The 27,827-nt window shown below is 35.2% G+C and overlaps 3 protein-coding genes and 1 long non-coding RNA gene across 7 annotated transcripts; all 4 read left to right on the top strand.

The window, feature by feature from the left end:
• The first annotated feature begins 2,792 nt into the window (after nt 1-2,792).
• On the top strand, nt 2,793-3,107 carry LOC109183987. The gene has a single exon (XM_019334013.1). The coding sequence runs from the start codon at nt 2,793-2,795 to the stop codon at nt 3,105-3,107; it is 315 nt and encodes a 104-aa protein (XP_019189558.1).
• Nucleotides 3,108-4,999: 1,892 nt separating this feature from the next.
• LOC109184014 lies at nt 5,000-6,327 on the top strand. Its single transcript, XR_002054684.1, has 3 exons — nt 5,000-5,020; nt 5,278-5,374; nt 6,158-6,327. It is a non-coding gene; the product is annotated as an uncharacterized LOC109184014 (long non-coding RNA).
• A 3,329-nt stretch (nt 6,328-9,656) lies between these two features.
• Nucleotides 9,657-14,374, top strand: LOC109184009 (putative disease resistance RPP13-like protein 3). Of its 2 annotated transcripts, none has more exons than XR_002054683.1 (3): nt 9,657-12,811; nt 12,933-13,211; nt 13,299-14,374. XR_002054683.1 is itself a non-coding variant. In XM_019334035.1 (3 exons), exons 1-2 carry the CDS (start codon nt 9,756-9,758, stop codon nt 13,030-13,032), a joined length of 3,156 nt encoding a protein of 1,051 aa, XP_019189580.1. In that variant the 5' UTR covers nt 9,657-9,755; the 3' UTR covers nt 13,033-13,077; nt 13,299-14,371. The 2 variants fall into 2 exon arrangements, 1 of the variants encoding a protein (XP_019189580.1); XM_019334035.1 differs by having other exon boundaries at nt 12,933-13,077; nt 13,299-14,371.
• Nucleotides 14,375-22,453: 8,079 nt separating this feature from the next.
• LOC109184012 (zinc finger BED domain-containing protein DAYSLEEPER-like) lies at nt 22,454-27,023 on the top strand. Of its 3 annotated transcripts, none has more exons than XM_019334041.1 (3): nt 22,454-22,854; nt 23,917-24,164; nt 24,354-27,023. In XM_019334041.1, the coding sequence occupies exons 2-3, from the start codon at nt 24,004-24,006 to the stop codon at nt 26,842-26,844; spliced, it is 2,652 nt and encodes an 883-aa protein (XP_019189586.1). In that variant the 5' UTR covers nt 22,454-22,854; nt 23,917-24,003; the 3' UTR covers nt 26,845-27,023. The 3 variants fall into 3 exon arrangements, with proteins under 3 accessions (XP_019189586.1, XP_019189585.1, XP_019189584.1); XM_019334040.1 differs by having other exon boundaries at nt 24,210-27,023; XM_019334039.1 differs by having other exon boundaries at nt 23,917-27,023.
• The last annotated feature ends 804 nt before the right edge of the window (nt 27,024-27,827 follow it).

The raw sequence follows: 27,827 nt of genomic DNA, 5'->3' as shown, positions 1-27,827 counted from the left end.
TAAAAAAAACTTATGCACAAAGTTGAAAACAATTTAACTCGAAGGTTAATATCAATTCAATAAATAAATAAACACACACACACACACACACACACACACACACACACACACACACACACAATCAAGTACTACACTCATTCTTACTAATTTTAAAAATATGAACTTGAAAATGAACATGTGCAAAATGGATGTGGAAATTATTGATGAAACTGGACACGTTGCAGCATAAATATTCGAACTACTTGCAGAGTTGTTGTTACTATCAAGTAAACAAGTTATGAAAATAGAACAACGGGTACTACTCATGAACCTCATACAAATATAATAAATATTAATACTTTATTCAATACTTCCACATGAAACATGTATGGGAACAAACTACTACTGCAAAATATCAACATGCACTTGAAAGATCAAGAGTTCATAGTACAACTAAGATCACAGTCATATACACAACAAGAAAAATCCACAGCTTCCTACACCATAACCTCATTGTATGACGTTGTCATCTATGCTACCAACAATAACCCAATTGCAAATAACGCACTACCAAAAAAAGGGAGAGGACAAATAGTGACAAGTATTTATACTATCAATTTTACAAAGTTGTAAACATTTATTTTAGTGACAATTATAATGAATTTCCTATATTATCTTACATTCATATACTTTGAGTTACATATTTAAATAAACAAATTCGACATTCAGTTACCTATGTATAAACTTCTCTTATATAATCTTGCATTGATATACTTTCAAATATTTATTTAAATATAAACATTAGGCATTAACTTGCGCAATGCGTGTGTAAAACTAGTTATATAATACAGAGTAACTTTTAATTATAAAAGATTGAATTGAATTAATTAATAACGTAAAGTTGTAAACAAACAAATAAAAATAATTGTTAATATTAACTATATAATATTTTAAATAATAATTTATTATTCTTATTTATAATTTTAATATAATATAACAAACTTTTTCTTGAAAACAATGAAAAAAACCATATTATTTAGGGAAAATGATAGTGGTTTAAACTTTATTTGAAAGTGCAATTAGATCCTTGAACTTTTAAAAAGTGCAATTGAATATTCAAATTTATCATTTTAGTGCATCTAATACCAATAATCGATAATTTATCTGAAATAACCAGTCATTAAGATTTCAGTGATAATTTCGGCAAAAAAAATTCCCACGACTCTTTGAATTAAAAAATAATAATCTGGCGACCGGTCTTCTTCTTCACCGGAGAAGACGACCAATGGTCGCCTTCTCAAGTGGAGAAGACAACCAACCGGTCGGTCGTCTTCTCCGGTGGAGAACCGGAGATGGCTAATGGTATTTTTATTTTATTTTTTTAACAGGCATAATTTTACTGGTAATCAATAGGTTATCGGTAAATCAGACTTAATTGACTCATTTAACAAGTTTGAGTGTTTAATTACATTTTTTTTAAAATTTAAATGTCTAATTGTACTTTCGAGTAAAGTTTAAGGATCTATTTGATAATTATCCTTATTATTTATAAAAGTCCCAGGCAAAATAGATTCAAAAAACAAAGGAATATATAGTGACGTGTCACTCCCCCAACTTGACATAAGGGAGCTTAAAAGGGGGAGAAAAAAAAATGGAGCATGAGACTCCCACCTTATAACAGGGGAGCTTCATGCTCACTTTGGAAAGGCAATATGGAAACAAAATTATGTTTTGGCAAATTTCCAAAGATGAACGCTGCAAATTGTAGCGTTTGTAAAGTTGGCGATTTGTGATTAAAATGCTACCTAAATCAATTGTTAACCAAATGAAATTTTTGACATTTTGATCAGGTCAAACCACTAAAGTGGTCAAATTCGTCAAAGCATCATTTACCAAACAAAGCCCTTGGGTTGAGGGTTTGATGTGTTAAAGTGGAATGTGACTAAAAAATGGTGGGTTTCTAGTCCATCAATTATCTTTGTTGATTTAGTATTTCATTTATTTGAAATGTATATTTATTCCCCCAATTATTATTAAAGTGCAATTTAGTCACTTAGAGAGACTATTTATGTCATCAATATGTCACTTAATAAATTAGTTGATTTGATCGCTCAATACCTAAATTCGTTACTTCGATAATAAGTAAAAGGCTAAATCTGCACCCCGAACAAAGTGAGGAACTAAATATATATTTTACTTATAATTAAGGGACTAAAAATGTAATTTTCACTTATTATAATTATTATTAATCGTTATAACTATAATAAAATTTATTTTAATATAAATAATAATGATTATCATCATTAAAGTAATTAATATTCTATAAGAAATAACTTTGTAATATATGTATATTTATGTTTAAAAAGAATGAATCAAACAAAAATATATATATAATTTTATAACTTTCAGTCAAACAAAACAAATTGGTTGTTACTTCAGCCAAACATTATAAAATAAAAATATATTTCAAAAAACTTCATTTTCCTAATATTATTTTTAAAAAAATGTTTATTGTGTTTCTAAATGGATATCTAGTCAAACACTTTTTCTATAAAAAAAAAATCAAAATTTACGTATGTTTTTATTTTTTACTTTAATATTTAATTATTTAGTATCGTTGAATTACTGTATTTTTTTTTCACAATTTTTGTATGACTAGAGTGTTAACACCCAACTGAACATTGAATCCTTTGTAGAATGGGTGGAGGAAGCCCTCAAGAATATGCCTATAGTCCGTTATGAAATGTTTGTGATGTTTTGTTGGAGTCTTTAATTGGGAGGCTAGAAATGATAAAGTGTGGAATAATCGAGCAATGGAGCCAAGAGTAATTGCTGAAAGGGCAAGACATTTTCTCCAAGAATGGCAAGTAGTAGCAGTTGATCATCACTTAAGCACAATGCTAGTACCACATTCTGTATTGAGATGGGAAAAACCTACTCCTAGATGGACAAAATTAAATGTTGATGCCGCACTAAACCTGGAAACAAATACAGTGAATTTTGGTTGGGTCCTTAGGGATGAATACGGCTCTTTCATTGCGACAGTCGGCTCACCTAGTTGTGGTGGATACTCTCCAAAGATAGCAGATCAGAGGCCTTGGCGATTCGTGAAGCATTGGGATGGATAAAGTGACATTAGTTTTTCAAAGTTTTAGTTGAAACAGATACATTACTTGTGGTGCAAAGCCTAAAAAATCCTAATGAATAATGATGTGTCTTAAAGATATTCTAGAAAACTGAATAAATTTTCTTTTTGCACTCAAGAACAAAAAATGTACTCCGTATTATATTATTCAGTGCTTTCTTTTTATTCTTCCAACTAGCATGTCACCTGTGCGATGCACGGTCTATAAATTTGTTTAAGTTAATAATAGAAAAGTAAAATTTTTTAAATTAGATTATGTATATTGTAATATGAGATGTTATTAAGAAATAATAGTTTTTAATATATATATATATATATATATATATATATATATATTTATTTATTTATTTATTTATTTATTTATTTATTTATTTATTTATTACAAAGCACCGCAATAATGAAGATGGGGAATAATTAATAAAAATATTGTAATTATAGATTATTAAAAACTTCGTTGTAAACAACATTATTTGTGGAACACTCTAATAACATGATTTTGATTTTGATTTGATGACGACCCATTGTTTTGCAACAGACTTGTAATCTCTCGTTGATCTAAAAATTAATTTTCTACAAATATGAAGAAAGTGATTCTAATTAATATGAATTATAAAAGTAAATAAAACAATATATATAGTTATATAACACGGTGAGAGCACGTGTAATGCACAATTTTATATAACATTAAAGAGGGCGTGAAGGCTCTAGAAGCCGCTTCATCCCTCGATCAATTCATCTCTCCTCTCACCGTTGCGACAACGCCGTTGCTCTCTCTTCTCTCTCTATTACCGTCTATCCTTGATCAATTACTACCTGTCCAAACAACCATAATCTGGAGCAATTTCTCAACATAAGCTACTTTCTTAGTTCATCCGGAGAAAGGTATGAAGTTCCTTCGTTTGATTTCTCAGACTAGGGTTAGGGTTTAAGTCTAGCATCTGTGTTCATCATCTCAATGTTTTAGATCGTTTTTTTTTTCATTATTTAGTATTTTATTCTTTGTTTCAGAGTGCATTCGCTTGTGCTATCATTCTCTAAAATTACTAATCTTGTATATTTTTTTATTCTTTTTTGTGTGCGAGGATGAACTTGGTGTAATGATTGCTTTGGTAAATCCACATGTCATCGTAGTATTTTAACAATGTTGTATTAGCCATTTAGCCTGAACTTCTTTTGACATATTGAATGAGTTGTTCACTAATTATGTATGAGCACTAAAATTTTAGCAGATTTCTCTATTCTTGAGTTGTTGTTTTACCAAAATAGATTCAGGTTTTAAATATTTGTTGTCTACTTTAGCTTGTTAAATGTCAAATTAGAATTATCATTTTAATTCTGTAACTCCACCTTTAACCATTTTTTTTATAGTTTTATCATCAAAATATTTTTCCTTGTTTTTAATTTTGAATAATTTTAATAGCTCAGGAATTTGATGATCTACTTATATCATCAACTACTTATTTGATACAAACAATTTCAGCAGATGTGCTAGTCCAATGTTGCCTTGTAGTAGTTTATCATGGTTCTACTTAATCAATTTTTATAATATGGTTGGTTTACTTAAGGTGCTACTGTTTTAAACTTATATGATTACACATACTAAACTTATATTATATATTATTTGCCATGCTTCAGGTGTGTGCTATGTCAACAAAAAATGAATAAATTTTATGAGTTAAAATCTCACACTTTGTTAGTTAACATCGTAGACAGTAGGTTATGCTATTTTTTAAAGATGTTCTTAACTCAAATGCAAATTTGCAAAGCAGCATGTGTTGCATTCAATTTAAGTATCATACTATAGTGTAGTTACTTGATTTTGGATTTTATCATACAGGTTGGCTGTTTTTTCTGCTGTGAAGTGGATAATGGTGAAGGCAAACAACTTAATAGAAGGTACTATGCTGTTTGGAATTCAATAGTTGTAAGTTATAAGATCTACTTGCTAGGTAGTGTTAATATAGTTTGTACTTCATCTAATTAATTACCAATTTTGTAGGTTTAAATTCATCTCAATAATCGAAGATAATTAGAAAGTGTCTTCTCTTAGGCAGGTATTATTCTGACTAAGTAGTTATTATCATTTTAATTTTTAATAGTTTCTTTATTGTAATATCAGTTTGACTTAATGAAATTATTTTCTAAATTTGCAGGATTCAACTCATTTCACAACTTAAGTAGAGTTGATGGTGTCCTAAACTGATTTCATTAAATTGTGAAATGTGGAATGTCCTTAAATCTACCAAAAAGGTACAATGCTCTTATTGAATAATTTATTTATCTAGATTGTCAAGAGCAATTAATTAGCAGTAGTTACACATTGTCTCTGCATAGTAATCCTATGTGGAATCTGTACACATGATGTCTTTTCAGCATGTTTCTTGAATCTTTGTTTATTCCATTGCCTCACCATCCTTCTTGAGATTGTACCTGAAGAAAAAATCAAGAAAACTGCAAGATAGATAATATAAAACTGTCCTATAGAAACCAATAGTTCAAACTTAGACATAATTGGCACTTAGGCCAAAAACCACAGTCCAAAATAATGATTCAGATGTCAAACAGGGCAAAAGACAGTTCTGAATATTGTTTCACATCCCAACAGAACCAAAACATTTTTTCAAAAACCAAACTGCTCTAGGTCACATGTTATTTTTTTCAGATTCACAGTCACTTGTTTATTCTTTTTTGAGCTTTGTGTGGATGATAATTCATCCAGGAGACACCTTTGGACTGAACCACTTCCATCACCACTCAATTCCTTCACTGGCTTCAAAGCAGGACTTTCAGCCTCGTCATCATCCTCATTGAAGAATCCCTGCATATATAATGTTCAAACTTAGATTCCGGTTAAGAAAACCACAATGATTATAGTTTAGAATTATATTAAGTTAAGAACCTTACCTCATCAATGTAAGTGAACTGAGAAAGTTGCATGCTTGGTTTTGAATTTTTCTAAAAGTGAACTTAGAAACTCACTTGGGTTTGAATTTTTCTACTATTATGATCATACTTTACTCTTGATGATTTCAGGTACCAATGGCATTGAGAAACAGGTTACTTGGTATGCTGTTCAAATCCCATAAAAAAGATTTCTAACTGTTGGCATTGAAGCAGGTTGCATGGTAAGCATGGCATGGTATGCTGTTGAAACCCCTAAAAAATGGTTTCTAACAGTTTGCAATGCATGTGTCTATACTAAGCTTTGCCTCTATCAGTCCCTCTCCCCTAAACAAATGAGAAACACAAACAAACTTCATGAGACAGAGCAGGGTTTAAAATGATAGAAAGAGAAATATCACCTTTGTTTCTTGAACGGCTTCATGAGACAGAGCAGCTACACTGCAAATGTGGGGTTTCACCATGTATGCAATATGGACTATTTATAGGTAGTTTCCTCCAACATTTAGTTTCAAAATTATGTACTTCTTGAACACCATGCTTGCTTGCTTCTGTTGTAAGTAAGTTTGGGAAACCAATGTACCTCTCAACCAATGTATATTTTTATCAGTTAAATATATCTTTGTCAGACTAAAGCAATATATGAGCAAGAAAAGCTACAGACAATGTCAAATCAAATCAAATCAAATATTTTTTAAAGGCAATAATTTCTAATAAAAAATCGAAAAGGAAAAAAACCTCCAAAGTTTTGAGCGGGAACTTACACCAAAATTTATTTGACTTTATTATAGTTAGGATTAAATAGAGACGCGTTGTTTTATGCACTTTATCATCTTTCCCGCCATGCTCCCTCTACCATAATTATATGGCTTAAAGTTAAAGCTAAAAACAGTGCTAAATAATCGAGATCTCATTTCTTCTTCTTTTTCTCCTTTCTTCCACATTCCAACTTTCTCAAACTCTCTCCTCTGCAAATCCGAAGCCAATAACATCATCATCGGCTATGGCTTTCGCTGCTGCAACTACTTTAATGGACATCCTACACCACAACTTCCTCCAATCCAAACCGCTATTCACTCTCCGCACCAAATGGAAGGTCAGATTTCTTTACCGGAATGTCTCAAGACATTCATAAATATATTTCATTCCTATTCTCCAAATACACATGTAGCTATTTATACTGATAATAAAATTACCCACCACCCATTTAACTATCCACTACCCCATTACTTGTATAACTTCCTATTACATGCCTAAAATAGTGGTTATTCCACTATACAATAATAATAATAATAATAATAATAATAATAATAATAATAATAATAATAATAATAATAACTCCAGCAAAACCATGAGTGTATCACTGCGGGTTTACTTTTTTAAGACGCATCCCGACCTACCACCCGTCCACCCGTTACCATTCAAAAAAATCCGATCCATGCGGGATGGATTCAGGTAGATATCTACGGGACGGATTGAAATTGTCATCCCTAGTTTAGTACGTCAAAATGGTCGTGGCTTGCTCCTCTGTCGAAACTGAATATTGAGCGTTAGCAAATGCTGCTGGTGAAGTTATATGGGTTCAAACTCGATACGGGATGGATATCTCTCTTTTTAGTTTTCTAGTCTCGTGATAATATGCGTGCCACATATGTTTGTGAAAATTCAATTTATTTTATATTTTTGGATGAAGCATACTGTTTTGAATTATTTTTTTGTCCGATAGATTATGTTACTAGAAGTATGTCCGACCTATTTTTACGAGACGACTTCCCAAATTGGTGATAATTGTTGGGTAATATAGAGGAAAAATTTCAAAATAATAATCCTACGGAAAGATTATTAATATATGGGAAAAACAGGAAAAACTGGGAAGGGAAATGTGGAGTGTTTGGTTAAAGGTTAGCACGAGTTTGAACACAAAGTTCTTTTCCTTAAAACCTTATTTGCTACCTCCCACAAGTGCTAGGAGTGTTGTAGCCTAGGTTTCCTATGATAAAATGTGCTACGATTCTTTGTTTAAGCACCTAAACAAGGAACCCGACAAACAAAGCAAAGCAGTGAACACTGTTGGCTAAAGAAGAGAGTAGAAGCAGAGTTTTGGTGCTGAAAACTTACTGGAATTCCTTTGTTTCTTTCAAAAGCTTCTGCCCTACCTCTCTTTACGAAGTTTGGCATAACTTAACCCGCAAGGTCGGCGCACGCGAGCTTGAATCAAACATTTTCGATCTCTTCGTCTCACTACGAAAAATCCGAATCCACTTTGACCAGATCTAAATCGGAAGTAGACCCCACTGATAATTGTACCACAAAATAGCCACTTAATATGTCATTTTAAGTTATTTTTCCAACAATAACTTCACAAAGGGTTTGAGTGGATGATCCTTTGAATGTTTTCTTTCCAAGATAAGAGTCTCCGACTTATTCTCCGATCCATCTAAGGGATCCTAATTATTTATGTTTTGTAATTTTAATTAATGTGTTTGTATTTGAATCATTCTAGATGCATGACTTGGGTTGCTCTTTGTAACTTTTACTTGGCAATCACCAATCAGCTTATGTATTGGCAATCACCAATAAGCTCTCCCTCCATTAAAAGTCTACGGTCTACCTAAATTAATTAATTATATCAAATGCCGGCAGATTTTGAAGATAGAGTGGACTTTGAGACAATCGTTAAGGTAGACACGGTTCTATATTCATAATTATTAAATTATATGTTTATAATTATAAAGTTATATATTCATAATTTTTTAATTTTATATTCATAATTATTAAACTCTATATTTACAATTACATAACTCTATATTCATAATTACTGAACTATATGTTCATAATTATAAAACTATATATCTATACTTTTTGAATTTAATATTTACAATTATTTGAATCTTTATATTTATAATTATAAAATTATGTTTATAATTATGTTCACAACTGAGTAAATACCCAAAATGGTCCCTCGACTATAGCTAAATTCACAAATTGGTCCTCAACTTTCGATTTCACCCAATTAAGTCCTTAACTTTGTAATTTTAACACAATTTGGTCCTTTGTCTATTTGACCGTTTGTTGACTGTGATTTTTGAGGATATATATGTAATTTTATGGTTCATCGTCGGTTTTTTAAGGTTCCGGTTGTATTTTCAGACCGCACTGTTACATTTGAATCCACTGTCGAAAGCAATCTACCAAACCCGGTCACCTTCTTCATCCTCCCTTTGGATTCAATGTAGTTGAATTCGTACCAGAGCGAAGAAGACGACGTGTTTCCGAACCGGTGCAACGTCATCCTGGAGGCCTCCACGTGCTCCGACGAGACCTGAAGGTTCTTCTGGAGATCGTCGATCACGGTCAACAAACGATCAATTAAATGGAGGACCAAATCGTGTCAAAATTGCAAAGTTAAGGATTTAATTGGGTGAAATTGAAAGTTGAGGACTAATTTGTAAATTTAGCTATAATCGAGGGATTATTTTGGATATTTACTCTTCACAACTCTATGCTCATAATCATAGAACTATATATTTATAATTTTTTAACTATATATTTATAATTATGAACTATTTTAGAACTGTCTCAAAGGTGGATACGGTTTCACTGCATAATTTGCCACCGGCGAGATGATCAGAATGAAAAGTACACATCTGAGCTTTTCAATTTTCATACACCTCTCAGCAAAACCAAAACCTTCTTCTTAGCTCTTCGACTGCATCTCACAATTCAAGTTATGGCTTACGCTGCTGTAACTATTTTAATGGACACACTGCGCCAAAACTTCCTCCAACCTAAACCCATATTCGCTCTTCGCAGAAAAACGAAGGTCAGATCTCTTTACCGAAACCTTTGCGCTTTGCAAACCTCTCTTCTAGAAGATTCCAAGGCAGTGAAAGGTTTGGAAGCACGAATCAGAGATGTCTCCGTTGAAATGAGGTTCCAAATTGAACAGCTGCTGGTGAGATTGTTTCACCTCGGGAAAGCAATGAAGGCTAGGCGTAAATCTGCTCAAAAGCTTCTTCCAGTCTTGAATCGGCCGATAGAATACATAAAACCCGAGGATTTGGGTCTTCTGTCGATTAAACTAGAGGAGCTAATTTTGCGCTTGATGAGAAAGTATTCTGTGTCGCCAGTATCCCGTGTGCCGAGTCATATAAAGAAAATTCTCAACTCTCTATGCATAGAGCTTCAGTTATGTTGTTCAAGAACACTGGTGAAACTAGAGCTGCACTTCAATCTGCCCGGCATGCCAGTTCATATTAAAAAACGGGTCAAATCTCTCTGCAAAAAGCTAAGGTTTCACAGTTCAAAACATAGCCCAAATATCTCAACGCAAAGGTTGATTATTGAAGCAAAAAGTCTAATAATTCAAGAATTGAGAGCCTGTCATCTCAAAAAGTACAGCAAGCAAAGAAAAGAGGCTCGACAAAGGCTTCGCTTAATGTTCAGACTAGGAAATAAATTCACAGCTTACATCAAGAAAGAGCTGTTGAAGGGGTCTGAAAGTTCACAGCAACTGCACAATGCTACATCACTTGGAGATTTGGAACACAACAAATGCCTTACAACAGTTGGTGATTCCTCACAACATACTTCTAAGTCTGCAATCAAAATGGTGGGGTGCATTGATGAGCTCAACACAATAATGCGCAAGCTGAACCGACAATCTTTGGAACGAGAAATTGTCTCAATTCTGGGGATGGGAGGTATCGGCAAAACAACCTTAGCTAAAAGAGTTTATCAAGATGCATCAATTATTTCCCACTTTGATTGTCGAGCATGGGTTACTGTCTCACAGGAATATGATTCAAGACAAGTGCTCCAATGCCTTCTGAATTCTGTTTCCTCAGAGAAGATTGAAATAAATGAAGATGCCAACATGTCCATGTCCAACCACCAACTGGCTGAGAATGTATACAGATGTCTAAAGCTTCGCAGATATTTGATTGTAATAGATGACATATGGAGTAAAGATGTCTGGAATAATTTACGGAATTGTCTCCCAGAAGATCACAATGGAAGTCGAATTTTGTTGACCACTAGAATAAAAGATGTGGCTGAGCATGCTACTCCAGGTAGCAACTTTTGTCATAACATGCGATTTTTGGATTCACAAGAAAGTTGGAACCTTTTTCATAACAAGGTGTCTGAAAAAATATTTTTCTCCCCTGAATTTGAAACAATTGGTAGAGGTATAGTAGAGAAGTGCAAAGGGTTACCTCTTGCAATTATTGTGGCTGCCGGACTTCTCTCAAAATCCAAGCAAACCTTGAATGAATGGGAGCATATTGCAAAAAATCTTAGTACATTGCTAAATCAAGATGATTCTGATCAGCAATGTGTGAGCATCCTTAGTCTGAGTTACACCTTCTTACCTCTTCACCTTAAACCTTGTTTTTTGTCATTTGGGCTTTTTCCTGAAGACTCTGAGATTCCCATAGAAGAGATTGTTTATTTTTGGGTTTCAGAGGGATTTCTAAGTGTCATGAGATCTAAGAGCTTGGAAGATGTGGCTAGGGAGTCTATACAAGATCTTATTGATAGGAATCTTGTTCAAGTTTGTAGTCTTAATGCTAGTGGAAAAACCAAGAAATGCCAGATCCATGATGTGTTGCGTGATTTGGCCCTAATAGAAGCCAAAAGGGAGAATCTTTTATATACCCATAAACAGCATAAAGATAAGGTCATGCTTCTAAAGTATAAGAGAACTCAACCAGTAAGCTTTTCTCTTAAAGCTCAAAGATTGGTTGTTCAATCAAGAATTTCCAGCAGCCATCATTTAAGCCCATTTGATAGCTTCTCTTCAATTCTATGGCTTCAGAAGAATAGTACTAGCCTCAGGTTGCTCTCAAGCCTAGTTTTTGTAAATTTGCAGTTGTTGAGGGGATTGGTAATTTCTAAAATCCTTGTAAAGGATACTAACATACTTTGTCAGGTAATGGGTCTAGTTCATTTGAGATACTTAAGCTTTGAGATGTACCATTTTGATATTAGCTATCTACCGTGGTTTATGCTGTGGAACCTACAGATATTAAAAGTTAATGGAGTAATAGAGTGTGGTGAAACACCTGGAATTTGGGAATTACCTCACGTAAGACATCTTTATCTGAAGAGCATTTATTCGCAACTTCCCCCAAGATCAGTTCAAGATAGCTTGGAGAGTGTTTATTGGTTGGATTACAGGAGTTGTACGAAAGAGTTGTTCATGATGACTCCAAACCTAATGAAACTGGGAATTCATGACTACAAGGGGATTCCAGAATGCAGAGAAGATAACAATTGGTTTGAAAGTCTGGCCTACTTATATAAACTCCAGGAACTAGACATTCTTGGCAACATCATTCATTCCACAGGGATGTGTTTGGAAAATTATCTGCCAAATCTGAAGAAGTTGAAACTTGTCAAAATGAAACTAAAATGGAAGGATATTGATGTGATTGGTACGTTGCCCAACCTTGAAGTCCTCAAGCTGTGTGATGCTGTCTATGGTCCAAAATGGGAAACTATAAGTGGGAGATTTCTTCAATTGAAGTACTTGCTTATAAGTGGTTCAGATCTACAGGACTGGGAAGCAAGTGCTGATCATTTTCCTATGCTAGAACGTCTAGCCCTGAATTGGTGCTACAAGTTGGAGAAGATTCCTTGTGATTTTGCAGATATTGCTACTCTCCAATTAATTGAATTATTTCCATGTTCAAACACCATCATTGCTTGTGCTGAGCATATTCGAGAAGTGCAACAAGACTCTGGAAATGATGCATTTGTTCTTCATTACTATGATCCAATCAGGTTTCTATCTGTGTCTCTCCAAACACCTGAAATTGGGATTCCATTTTTCTTTGAAATGCAATGACTATTTGTGTTATCTTTTTGTTTGAGAGCAATAGATGATTTGTGTCGTAAATGGCAGGGACTCAGGCTATCTCCAAGGGACACCAAATCGGCAAATTTCAACGCCATCCCACCATTTTGTTGAACTCCAACCAGCGGCAAAACGGCAAAAAATTTGACGCTAAGACTTTGGTCCTATGACTTTGGTGTCTCCGTCAACTTAGGTTCACAACTTTCATTCCTAACATAAGTAGTGCTTGACTTTGAATTTTTTTTCATTTTTAGTCCTTCCGGCCATCTGAGCGGCGGGTTTCAATCGGAATTAATGCATTACCTTGTATATTTAGATTTTAGAAGGGTAAATAAGTCTTTCACCATCACTTAAACAATAAACAAAAGAAAAAAAAAAATTTAAAGTCTAACAGCTCATCTTCTTCTCACCCAGAATGTCGGCGACCTCCTCTCCTTTAGCCAGCACCCATCGTAGTCGTCCTTCAGAATTCTCATGGAAAAGTATGCTAAAGGCAAAGAGGGCATCAACAGTGTGAATCCTTTCGCAAGGATCTTCTAATGCTTGGAAGGGTATTGTGGCTGCTAAACCCCTTCTCCTTCAAGGCATGAGAAAATCCATTGGAAATGGGAGGAACACAGATTTCTGGAGGGAGTGATGGATCACCGAGGAACCTCTCATCAACAAAGTTCCTCAGGATATGCGTGTACATGCCCATCATGTTTCTGTTGCTGACATGTGGGAACAAGGTGCAGGTTGGAGATGGCAGGAGTTCGTGGACCTTATTCCCCATAGCCTGCGTGACATCTTTGACTTCGTTAATGTTAGGGAAGGCACTATCGAGCCTGATGAGAGTCTTTGGAGAAAAACAAGCTCAGGTAAGTTCTCGGTTTCTACTGCCTACCATCTTACTAATAGAGACGGTCCCCACTTGCCGGATAAGGGGTGGATTAACATCTGGCAGCTTAAGGTCCCTTGCAAGATGAGAAGTTTCTTGTGGCTGGTGAGACATGAGAGGCTGCGGCCTTGCAACGCTGAAAGGAAGAGGCGACACATCTCTGCAGTTGATGAATGTCCGGCTTTTGTGTGAACAAGGCGGAAACTGTCTGTCGAGCATGTAACCAGAACCTGCCCCTAAGTCGCTAATTTATGGCGCTACCTCCTGGGGAATAGACAGTTTCAAAAGATGGAAGGATTGCATGCCGTTCATACATTGGATCGATATGAATGTTGAAGGAAGGATCAACACCCAGTTTGGGACAGACTGGCCGGCTTTATTCGCAGTAGTATGCCGGTGGGCATGGAGATGGCGTAATGATCTGGTTTTCAACAAAAAAAAGTCTACGAGGACGACTACAAGATACGATGGGTGATGGGTGCTGGCTAAAGGAAAGGAGGTCGCCGACATTCTGGGTGAGAAGAAGATGAGCTATTAGACTTTAATTTGTTTTTTTGTTTATTGCTTAAGTCATGGTAAAAGACTTATTTACCCTTCTAAAATATAAATATATAAGGCAATGCATTAGTTCCGATTGACCCGTCCCTCAGATGGCCGAAAGGACTAAAAATGAAAAAAAAAAAAAAAATCAAAGTCAATAGAAATAAAAGTTATGAACCTAAGGTGACGGAGACACCAAGTCATAGGACTAAAAGTGGAAAAAACTCTATTGAATATATATATATATATATATATATATATATATATATATATATATATATATATATATATATATATATTAATTAAAATTTCAAATACATCAAACATAACTACAACATAATAAAAATTAATGAGAATATTATATTTCAAGAATTTCTTACTTGGCATAGACAAATTAAAGATAAAGAAGTTCATTATGCAGTCGGTAATGCATTGATTGAGCATTTGTGGGAACGATATAGTAATTCTAATAATTAAATGTAATATATGTTTTATGCTATATTATTATTGTGGAATAAACTAAAATTTTAAAAATATTGTTAAATTCATTTTTTTTAAATTAATAATAAAAATTATGGAGTATTATTTACCTTACAAGTTATATTTTATATTAAACTAATTAAGTTCGAACTAAATTATATTAAATGAATTAAATTTGAACTAATAATTGAGAAATCAAATTATTTTAATGTAGAAATTTGGTGTTTTGGCGTAATAGGTTTGAAATATATTCAAATATTTCCAGAATTGTTTTCAACATGCTTTTTGTGTCCTATGGTATTTTGGAATAACTAATTAGATGAAATTGTTTGATTATGCTTCTCTGTTTATTCTTGTCAAATGTTGCGTGATTATTTTGACACTTTTAATTTCGTTACAAAGCCTGACACAATACACAGTCTTTTCACCTTAGTTTTGACATCAATTGTTAGATCTCTCAATTGGATGTGAATAAGGGTGCGTTTGCAAACCCAAAAAATGACTTCCGAAAAATATTTTCTGGAAAATGAGTCATTTTCCAGAAAATATTTTCCTTTCCAGTGATTGACTACATAACGGAAAACTGTCTTTGTGTGTTTGGTTCATTTTCCAGAAAATGAGCAGGAAAATGAAGAATTGAATATTTCAAAATTTTAATTGTTTGGTACTTTTGATAAAATCCTTTTGTAAATAGCTATATATATATATATATATATATATATATATATATATATATATATATATATATATATATATATATATATATATATATAGTTAATTCCAGTAATGGTCCTCCGACTATTGCGATTTTTCAAAATTAGTCCTTGTCTTTTAATTTGGACAAAATAGACCTTTGACTATCAGATTTGTTCCAGCATTGGTCCTTCCGTTAGAGATCAGTTTGTTAGGCGTTAGTTTAGGGGTTAAAATTGTCCTTTCCTTTTCTTCTTCCTCCCTTGTCCGCCTTCCGTGAGTGACGAGATTTTTTGGTCAAAAGCTCTTGGAAATGGAAGGAGTTAAGATTTGAAAACCTAGGTAACAGCTTATATACGTACATCTGGCTTAACAAAACAAATCGGATGACGACTGGTGTGCAACGGCGAAGAGGCACCTCCCCTGTCTCCCACGAATAGAACAGCAGTCCGGCGACGTGGGATCTTGACCGACGATGGGCAGCGGCAGCATCAGCTTCGACGAGCACATCTTCCCGCTGCATGGACGTGACAGTGGTTTAGCTTGGAAATTGTAAGGTGAGGTGTTCATGTTTGATGGTGTTTGGTTTAGGCTTTTAACCGATCCACAGAAACTCTATTTTACAATACGACATTGAAGTTGACTATAATAAGGGAAATTTCTTATTTCATCATATCGTATTTCTGCAATCTGGGTACACAAAGCTCAGAAACTATTAATCATAAGAAAGCAAGCATATAACAAGCGGACAAACAGGGTTCAGATTCTGTAGTTGCGAAGTTACAACAAAATTTGGTTTTCATGACAATTGTCTGACACACAAAATGTGGGGGAAGATGAAGAGAATCATCATCAAACAGGTACAGCCGGCCTGATAGTGAGAAACGCCTTCCAGATTCTTTCGACTGTGGCCTGCAATGTCGAAAGAGATGTTGCATACGAGATTCTGCAATCTATGAGAATCAGTAAATTTAGAAGTCGAACAATATAAACTTCAGTCAGATAGTTGCATAGCATCTTGTTAATGAGTAAACTTTTACCTAATTTTAACAGTTTCGTAAATGTTTATTGGTATTAGCTTGTAGGCACTCTTGCGTTTTACTTTTCTTAGTTCAATATGCATAATAATGAACCAACACGCCAATTATACTTACTTGAACTTTATCCAGCAAATACCGACATAGGGACTCTGAATCAGTAACGGCACTAAATTCAGCTACCTCTACTCCATAGTGAGAGTTGAAGTCAATAAACAAATAGAAAACTTCCTGCAAAAATTGAATGGAGTTAATACAAAGATCAAGGAAGATAAATAGAGATATGTTCACAGATTGGTTTCTCAAGAAGGGAGTGGGGTGGGGGAAGCATTTTAATACTTGGGAGTAGGAACATACAAAGATCAAGATCAAGCTGATGCTGCCGCTGCCCGTCGTCGGTCAAGATCCCGCTTCGTCGGACTACTGTTCTATTCGTCGGAGACAGTGGAGGCCGTTGTCGCTGCCTTTTCACCGCTGCACACCAGTTGTCCACCCTCCAATTTGTTTTGTTAAGGCAGATGTATATAAGCTGTTACTTGAGGTTCTGAAATCTTGACGTCTTCCATTCCCCCAAAGCTTTTACCAGAAAATCTCGTTGCTCACAGAAGGCGGATAAGGGAGGAAGAAGAAAAGGAAAAGACAATTTTAACCCCTAAACTAACGCCTAACAAACTGATCTCTAATGGAAGGACTAATGCTGGAACAAATCAGATAGTCAAGTGTCTATTTTATCCAAATTAAAAGACAAGGACTAATTTTAGAAAATTGCAATAGTCGGAGGACCATTGCTGGAATTAACTATATATATATATATATATATATATATATATATATATATATATATATATATATATATATATATATATATATATATATATATGGAAGGGTTCAGGTGCGGGTATAACTTCCCGTGCGGTTGTGCGGTTAGATCTGAACCGTTGATCAAATTTAGATCAACGGCTCAAATCAATGAAAATTTAAAATAAAAAAACGCATGTCTGGAAGAAAGAAACATAAGCCAAAAATGGCGCACCTTAAGTGATAGAAACAATGACGCACCTTAAGTGATAGAAACACGCACCTTAAGTGTTAGATCTTAAGCACAACCTCACGCACACTAAGTACAAAACCCACACACATTAAGCACAACCTCACGCACATTAAGCACAAAACCCACACACTTTAAATATTAACTCACAGACTTTAAGTTTCAACAACTATTGACATTAAGCACAAACTCACGCACATTAAGTACAAAATCCATGCACATTAAGCACAACCTCACGCACATTAAGCACAAATCCCACGCACATTAAGTACAAAATCCATGCACATTAAGCACAACCTCACGCACATTAAGCACAAATCCCACGCACTTTAAGTATTAACTCACAGACTTTAAATTTCAACAACTACTGACATTAATCACTAACCTCACACACATTAAGCACAAACCCTACGCACATTAAGCACAAACCCTACGCACATTAAGCACAAACTCCACCCACATTAAGAACAAATCTCACGCACCTTAAGCACAAAAGTCCACAATTTAAGTTGTAACAACTACTCACGTTAAGCACAACCACACGTACATTAAGCACAAAACTCACGCACATTACGCACAAAACTCACGCACATTAATCACAGATCCGCTCACATTAATTTTGACCTAGATGCAAAAATTACAAAATTGCCACCGTATTTTTTTTTAAATTTTGGTAATCCTGGACGTTGATTTAAGCGAGATGAATGGCCCCGATTAAACCGCACCTGAGCACCCTAACCGCACCAGAACCTAATTCTATATATATATATATATATATATATATATATATATATATATATATATATATATATATATATATATATATATATATATACCTATATATAGTACTGTTATTGGAGCACTATTATAGAACTAGAAGTTTTATAGTCGCATCAAGCCTGATATTGAATTTGCGATGAAATTGCTAGCAACGTTTAGTGCTCCCTCTACAATGAGATATTAGAATTGTGTTTAACATATCCTCCAACATTTTCGAGGTATAAAGATTTTGACGTTTATGTGAGAAACCAATATGTGGTTTTGATGGGCTACTTGGGTACTGGCTCTTTTATTTGATCCCTATGATGCCAAGTCCCAAACTGGTTATGCTATGTTTTACCCTCCCAATGTCCCATATGAGGACAAATATGATTGTGTTGCACAAGCAAGTAATAGGTTTGTTAAGGGGACCTTACAAAACATATTGCACCTAAGTCCTTCTACACACATAAATTCCAGAAAAGTGGTAAAATTCTTGTTGAGAAAGTTTGCCCCAGTGAATAATCTTGCAGATATGCTCACTAAATTTCTGCCTACACCCACTTTTGAGTAATATGTTCATAAAATTGGGATGTGTGGGCTTAGAAGATTGTTATCTTCAGGGGGAGCGACAACCCCTAACTGCACTGGAATGGACAATCTAGAAGGCTTTTGAAATCCTGAAGATTATGTTCCGAAAGCATATGGTTGTACTCTTTTTCCCTTAGCTAAGTTTTTCCCCACATGGTTTTCTTAGGCTACGGTTTTTAATGAGGCAACTGGTGTTGGTGTACTTGAGTGGATAGTCCTGAAGACCCTTGAAATCTTGAAGATTATGCCTGGAAGGCTTATGGTTGTACTCTTTTCCTTAGCTAAGTTTTTTTCCCACTGGGTTTTCTTAGGCTAATGTTTTTAATGAGGCAACAGGTGCAACACATGGTTTGACATACTTCGTGTACTCTTTTTCTCGTCTAGATTTTTCAACTGGATTTTCTAGCGAGGTTTTTAACGAGGCATGAGTATAGTTATTTAATGGCCAAGGGGGAGTGTTATAAATATGTTATTATTATGGCCATTAAACTTGAGACATTTCCTTAGCCTTTACTTATTACATGAATTATGATGAGTATGTGAAAGGTTGTAATGGTCCCTATAAATTGAGGGTGAATGCTTAATGAAAAGATGATCTTATAAAATTGTGTTCTATACATTGTGTTCTTCATCTCCCTTTTACTTATCTATTCTATATACTCATATACATACAATCACGAAGCAGTATTGTGCAAACGTCACGCGAAAACTGAGCTAGTTGATATGCCAAATTACAACAAAATTAAAATTTTTGTCAGAATTGAAAAAAACAAAAAAAAAAAAAAACAAAAAAAAAAAAAAAAAAAAAAACAAAAAGTTAACATGTGGAGTATGGACGTGACTTACGTATGTAGTGACTTAGTGAGCGACTGAGCATATTAATATTAAGATAATTGTCAATTGGTCACCACTCTAATTTTTTTTCCTCTCCATATTAGCTCAACTTTTCTTACAACAACTCAATTAAAAATCCATGCCATTAGGAATGGCAATAGGGGCGGGGTGGGTGCGGGGGATATATTCCCCGCCCCCACACCCGCACCCGCGCGAGTAATGAAATTCCAATCTTATACCCGTTTCCGTGGGAATTTTGTGGGTGTGGGTAATACTCAACCCGCAATTCTAATTATTAATATTACACTTAAATCTAATAAAAATTTTATACTACAATTCTAATTATCACATAGATTTTTCTTATAAGTTTGAATATAACTCTAAAATTTAATAAGATCTAATGATGTTAGTCCTTAATTGGAACCAAAATTGTGTTGGTAGTATAAATTGTATTAAGGGGGCGTTTGGTTCAGGTTATATAACATAACTAAGGGAATGTAACATTCCAAAGCTCACATTCCTATGTTTAGTTCATATTATCTCAGGGAATCTAACACATTCCCCAAGAATGTCACATTCCCTCCACATAGGATTTTGAGGGGAATGCGATTCCCTTCAATTTCTAAAGTTATGTAAAATAACATTGGTTATGTTAGTTTATCTCTCTCTCTCTCTCTCTCTCTCTCTCTCTCTCTCTCTCTCTCACACACACACACACACACACACACACACACACACACACACACACACATATATATATATATATATATATATATATATATATATATATATATATATATATATATATATATATATATATATATATTATAATATTATTTTTGTAATTATATATATATATTTTTTATTATGTTAGGTTAGCATATATAATAATTTTGTTTCTCAAGTTCAATATTTTAGTTAATATTTTAAAATCATGTAATTATATATGATACCGCTATCTTATTTATTTATTTTAAATTTTAAATTTATTAAAATATATGAAAATATGTTAATGATATTATAGTGTGTGAATAAAAGATAACCCTAAACCAAACATTATTATATTACATACCCCAATTTTAACCAAACACAGGAATCTAACATTCCCAGTAATCTAACATTCTCAGCAATCTAACATTCCCTAAGGTAATCTGACATTTCGTGAACCAAACGACCCCTAAGTGTTTACTCATTATGTTATTTGTATTGTTCCTATTCAAACTTCATAAACAAAAAATTAAGAAGTTTACTTCATTATGTATTTTTTAATTATAAAATATACATAAACTTATATAATAAATGAATATTAATAATAATATATATAAGTGCGGGGCGAGGATACCTCCCCTCGCACCCGCGCGGATATACAAAATTGGCAAATTATGCCCTGGACCCGTGTCCACAATGCATTGTGGACACGAGTCCAAAACGACGTCGTTTTTAAGAAAAACGCGTCATTCCAGTTTTAAAAAAATTTGATTTTGTCTCGCCGTTAACGGCGTTATTCGTTTGTGCCATTATGAATGTACAGTTATGGGATTATGAATGTACAGTTATGGCATTATGAATGTACAGTTATAACATTATGAATGTAAGTTATAAAATTATAAACACAGAATTCTGACATTACTAACTTACAATTATGAACATATAGTGATAAAATTATGAACATAGAGCTCTAAAATTGTGAACATGGAGCTTCGAAAATTATGATTTTACAGTTATTGAATTATGAATGTACAGTTATGCAATTATGAATATACAGTTATGCAATTATGAACACAGAGCTCTGACATTATGAACTTACAATATGAACATATAGTGATAAAATTATGAACATAGAGCTCTAAAATTGTGAACATAGAGCTTCAAAAATTATGAAGTTACAGTTATTGAATTATAAATGTACAGTTACGGAATTATGAATGTACAGTTATGGAAGTATGAATGTACAGTTATTGAATTATGAACATAGAGCTCTGACATTATGAACTTACAATTATGAATATATAGCAATTAAATTATGAACATATACTCCTATAACGAATCTGAAATTAAAAATAAAAAAAATAAAAAAATAAAAAAATAAAAAAAGATAACAGTGCCTAACGGCATTGTTACCCGTGTCCAGCATGCAGGCTAGACACGGGTCCAGAGCATAACGATTGTACAAAATTTTCACATACCTGCACCCATTACTCAAATTGTGCGGGTATTTTAAAATTCGTAGGGACGAGGATGTCAGGAACCCATTGGGTGCGGGTAGAATTGACATCTCTACATGCCAATGGGTTTTTGTTATTAAGAGGTAAAATTATAAAGAAAAAATAAGATGTTTTTTTTTCCAAACTGGGGAATGCTGGTGCCAACCAAAAGCCCAGGCTAGATCTGAAAGATTTTGATCTGTTAAGTACGGCATGGAATGCAATATTAAAAATTTACCTTCTTCTTCACATGGATGGGCTAAAATCTAGAATTGAATTTTCCAGAAAATAGGAAATCTCATTCCCAATCAAGAATCAACTATCCACGTAGGCCCCTACCAAAAATGGAGTCCACAAGAATTAAATAAAAATAATAAAATTCCAATGGGCTAACCCACCTACCCCGCCCCCACCCCAGCCAAGCCGAAACCCTAAGGATGGGCTCCAACCCTCAAAAGCCATGGCCTGAAACCATTGACCACATAACCCTAAAGAAACACGCACTAAAACACACAGAGTACACGCACTAAAAGCAATAAATGGACCTCAAAGTCCATATCCAATACAGTTGAATTCTTGGAGAATTGCCCTTCTCAATCTGATTACAATACCCCAATTCAAGCTTATCACTTTACCAATTCTGACCAACCAACCCCAAAAGTAAGGTCCAGTAGATTTCTCGGGTTCAAGCCCAATTCTCTCTCTCTCCCTCCCTCCCTCCGTCCACTCCTTCCCCCTCTCTCTCTCCTCGCCGGCGGAACCCTAGATCTGGTGTGTTTCCGGGGGCTGAGGTTCGCCGTTTCAGCTTCAGATTGAAGACTCAGGGTTCGTTTCGTCGTTTGGGTATCTGAGAAGATTGGATTTTGAGATCTGGGTTTCTCCCAAGAGCCTATTCTTTGGGGGCCAGGTTAGGACTCTCGACTCCTTGTTTCTTTTCCTTGTTTATTTTGTGATTTTGGGTTTTCCTAAAGTTAAGATTTTTCTTTTTGATGTTTGATTCCCATTTTTCTTGATTTAAGGTTTGACCGTGCATCAGTTGTTAATGTTCCTGATTTTCGTGGTGGTGCTCTTACCTAATTGCTTTTGTTTTTTTTGAAATTTTAATTTCTTTGAGTTTTCATAATTTGTATTTAATTTTTGCTAATGTCTCCAGTTATTGATCGAGTTCATTTCCAAATAAATGCGTTTCTACTATCTTTAAAGATCGGTTTGTTTTGCTTCATTTCTTTCACTTGATTGTGTTCATGCTGATCTTTTTCTGGGCTTTGTTTGGATCTGTGTACAAGCCCAACTCTGTTGAATTTTCAGATCTATTACTTGTGCTTAGGCACAGTTGTTGAACGTTGACTTGTTAGCCCGAGGAGTAAAATGTCCATTTTAATCCTTATAGGTGGGCAAAATTGGCATAAGCCTTTGTATGGACTTTGGAAGCACTTGCCCAGTTAGCCTCACTTAGATACAAAACCATTTCCAGTTGTCCATAACATTATTTCTTTGGGCTCAACTTGTCACTGAGACAACCTGAGTGTATATGCAGTAAATTACCAGGACTGCCCCTGGGCTGCCAAAATAAGAAGAGAACATTTAAATATTTAATGTGGTTATGTCTTTGTAGCTGTAGTGGTGACTAAGTTCTTGTAACTATGTTTATCTCGATCGTATAAAGACTGGATGCTACTAATTCTTCGGAGATTTACTTGCAGTTGTGTACTTGTGTTAATGATGAGTGAAGCCAGTAAATCCAAAAGTGCCTTTTTTTCTAACCATTTCTCGAGCATGGTTTAATGTTGGATATGCATATGCCATGAGCATTCGTTTATCAATGTGTACTTCTCTGCTCTCTACCTTTCATCTCCCTTGGTTGTTGTTCTAAATGTCCTTATTCTTGTAGTGAAGTGACAATAGTGATTTGCTGCTATTTTGTTCTGGATCTCTGAAGCCTTTCTTTTGTCACTTTTTTTTTTTGAAGGATCTCTACTACTTTCTAGTTATCACTCTTGGAGGGGATTTTGCAGGGATTTTGCACCAAGAGCAGAATTCTTCCTCTCGGTTGAAAATGGCTACCCCGGTGGTACCTACTGCTCCCGAAATTCCAACGGAGAACAAAGAAGTTGCAGCTCATGAAGAAATGGCAGCTCACAACGAAGTGGTGGCACACAATGGTATGGTGGCTCATGGTGAGGTGGTAGCTCATGATGATATGGTTGATCAGAATGAAATTGTGGCTCATAATGATATTGTTGCTCAGAATGAAATGGTTGCTCAGAGTGAGATGGTGGCTCATAATGATATGGTTGCTCAAAATGAAATGGTGGCTCATGATGATATGGTTGCTCAAAATGAAATGGTGGCTCATGATGATATGGTTGCTCAGAACGAAATGGTGGCGCATGATGATATGGTTGCTCAGAATGAAATGGTGCCTCATAATGATATGGTTGCTCAGAACGAAATGGCGCCTCATAATGATATGGTTGCTCAGAATGAAATGGTGGGGCATGATGATATGGTTGCTCAGAACGAAATGGTGGCTCATAATGATATGGTTGCTCAGAATGAGATGGTGGCGCATAATGATATGGCTACGCAGAATGAAATGGTGTCCCATGATGAAATGATGGCACACGATGAGATGGTGGCTCATGATGATGTGATGGCACACAACGAGATTGTGGCTCAAGATGAGATGGTGTCTCACGACGAGATGGTGGGTCATGATGAAATGGTGGCACACGGTGAGATGTTGGCGCATGGGGAGATGATGGCACACGGCGAGATGGTGGAACACGGTGAGATGGTGGCACATCACGAGCTAATCCCTCATGATGAGATGCTCTTCAACAACAATGTCGATAACAACGAGATAGTCCCCATGGAAACACCAATGGACTATATTGAAACACCACCCAACAGTTTAGAAACACAGCCTAACAAGCGGAGGAAAAAGAAATCAATAGTTTGGGAACATTTCACAATCGAAACTGTTGGTAATGGATGTAGGAGGGCCTGCTGTAAACAGTGCAAGCAATCCTTTGCTTACAGTCAAGGATCTAAAGTAGCGGGCACTAGTCATCTTAAACGACACATTGCTAAAGGTGCCTGCCCGGTAGTGCTTCGTAATCAACAACAACAACAACAACAGAATAATAGCCCATATAGTGAACCTACAAAATTGGTTGCATATGAGGCCAGCACTGAACCACCAAAACGGCGTTACCGAACTGCTAGTACGCCATTCTTTGCTTTTGATCCAGACCGCTGTCGGCATGAGATTTCTAGGATGATCATCATGCACGAGTATCCCCTTCACATGGTTGAACATCCGGGCTTTGTTGCTTTTGTCCGTAATCTTCAACCTCGGTTTGATATGGTGAGCTTCAACACCGTCCAAGGAGATTGTGTGGCAACTTACCTTAGAGAAAAGCAATCTATTCAGAAAGTGATCGAGGGAATGCCCGGGAGGATATGTCTTACCTTGGACATGTGGTCATCATGTCTCAAGGTTGGCTACGTGTTTATAACTGGGCAGTTCCTCGATAGCGAGTGGAAAATTCACCGGAAAATTCTTAATGTCATCATGGAACCATATCCCGACTCTGATACAGCTTTTAGTCATGCTATTGCCGCTTGTCTTTCTGACTGGAGTATGGAGGGCAAATTGTTCTCAGTCACAATCAATCAACCTTTGACTGATAATAATGCAGCAGAAAATGTTCGGGCTTTACTGTCTGTGAAGAACCCTCTTATTCTCAATGGTCAACTGTTGCTTGGAAATTGCCTTGCTCATACTTTAAGCAGCATCGCAGAAGATGCATTGAAGTATATGCATGAAACCGTCAAGAAAGTTAGAGACAGTGTGAAGTACGTTAAAACTTCAGAATCCCACGAGGAAAAGTTTCTTGAGCTTAAATATCAACTACAAGTGCCTAGCACAAAGGTGCTCACACTCGATGACAAAACTCAATGGAACACAACATATGAGATGTTATTGGCTGCATCGGAGTTGAAGGAAGTATTTTCTTGTTTGGATACTTCTGATCCCGACTACACGGGTGGCCCGTCAATGGATGACTGGAAGAAGGTCGAGACACTCTGCGCTTACTTGAAAATCCTCTTTGACACTGCTAATCTTCTCACCGCACCAACAATCTCGACCACGAACACGTTCTTCCATGAAGCATGGAAGATACAGTTGGAATTGGCCCGTGCAGCAGCCAGTGAGGATCCGTTCATCAGTGGCCTTACAAAGTCTATGCAAGAGATGTTCGATAATTATTGGAAGAGTTGTTGCCTTATTTTAGCAATTGCAGTAGTTATGGATCCACGCTTTAAAATGAAGCTGGTCGAGTTCAGCTTCTCAAAAATATATGGCGACGATGCTGCAAAATACGTGAAGTTTGTCGATGAGGGAATCCACGAGCTCTTCATGGAATACGTAGCACTTCCCCTGCCTCTAACCCCTACGTATATCGAAGAAGCAAATGGTGGAGCCATTAAAACCGAGGACGAAGGACTCTCTGGTAATGGACTTGGGTTTTCCGATTTCGATGTCTACATTATGGAGACAACAAGCCAGCAATCAAAGTCAGAGCTGGATCAATACCTAGAGGAGTCATTGTTGCCCCGAGTTCACGAGTTTGATGTAGTAGGTTGGTGGAAACTAAACAGGAAGAAGTACCCAACGCTCTCAAAGATGGCTCGTGATATCTTAACAGTTCCCGTATGTACTGTCCCTGCAGACTCTGTGTTCTGCACAGCCAGCAAAGAGATGAGCAGTTACAGATGCTCGTTGCGGCCTGAGACGGTGGAGGCCCTAATATGCGCCAAGGATTGGCTTCAGAATGAGACTACAGAAAATATGATGACTCAACCTATAAAAATGGAAGTCCCAATATAGTGTTGTGTAATGTGTTTTTAAGTAGAGTGTAGAATGGCATGTAGTGAAGAGAACTCAATTTTAATTTAGGGTGTATAATTTATCTTTGGGCAGATTTGACATTGAACCATCTTCTTCTGTATGATATAATTATTGAATCCTCTAGGTGAATTGACTTCAAAGTCTGTTCTCTGTTTCCAGCTGTGTCTCAATCTGGGATGTGACTTTGACGGGGTGTTTGGTTGGGAGGAAGGAAAGGAATTGTTTTGGTAGGGAAGAATAGAATTATTGGAGATGAGAAGGAAAAAGTGGTATAAAGACTAAAATGTCTTTGTGTATAATAATAATAATAATAATAATAATAATAATAATCAATAAGGATATTTTTATTATTTTTTTACGCTATTTTCTTTTCCAAAAATATTGAATTGCAATTCATTGGATTATCTCTATAGAATTGTAATTCTCTCAAATCAAACACCGTAATTAAAGCCTTCATTGAATTACAATTTAATTACAACTATATTACATCCAACCAAACACCCATGAGCATATAGGCATAAGCTTGAGTTGCTTGATTAGGTAGTCTTTTGGACATTTCAAAAAGGAGAAAGTAAATAAAGGAGTTTTCAGTGTACTTTTATTTCATGAGTTATTGGACCAATATTCAAGTTACCTTTATCTCAATTCTCAAAGGTTGCCATTTTGATAGCCTTTAACTTTCAAGCTATGTTACATTAAAAAAAAAAAAAAAAAAGGAAAAAGTATAAATAGGTCACTGAACTATTTGGGGATAATAATTAAGTCACCAAACTCGAATAAACTCTAAATTCATTAATGAATTCTGAGAAAAAGAACAATTAGTATTTTTAGCTATTGGGATGTTATTATTATTATTATTGTTATTGTTATTATTATAAGACCCTCTACCTAGATGTCATGTTTTCCTAATTTATAACTACGAAAACAAGATAAGGAGGGTAAAATAAGAAAAAACTTTAAAT

This window comes from Ipomoea nil, unplaced genomic scaffold (assembly GCF_001879475.1).
Source record: "Ipomoea nil cultivar Tokyo-kokei standard unplaced genomic scaffold, Asagao_1.1 scaffold1237, whole genome shotgun sequence".
NCBI classification, from domain to species: domain Eukaryota; kingdom Viridiplantae; phylum Streptophyta; class Magnoliopsida; order Solanales; family Convolvulaceae; genus Ipomoea; species Ipomoea nil.
The sequence above is the reverse complement of the archived record's forward strand: the minus strand, read 5'-3'. Positions and strand labels throughout refer to the sequence as shown.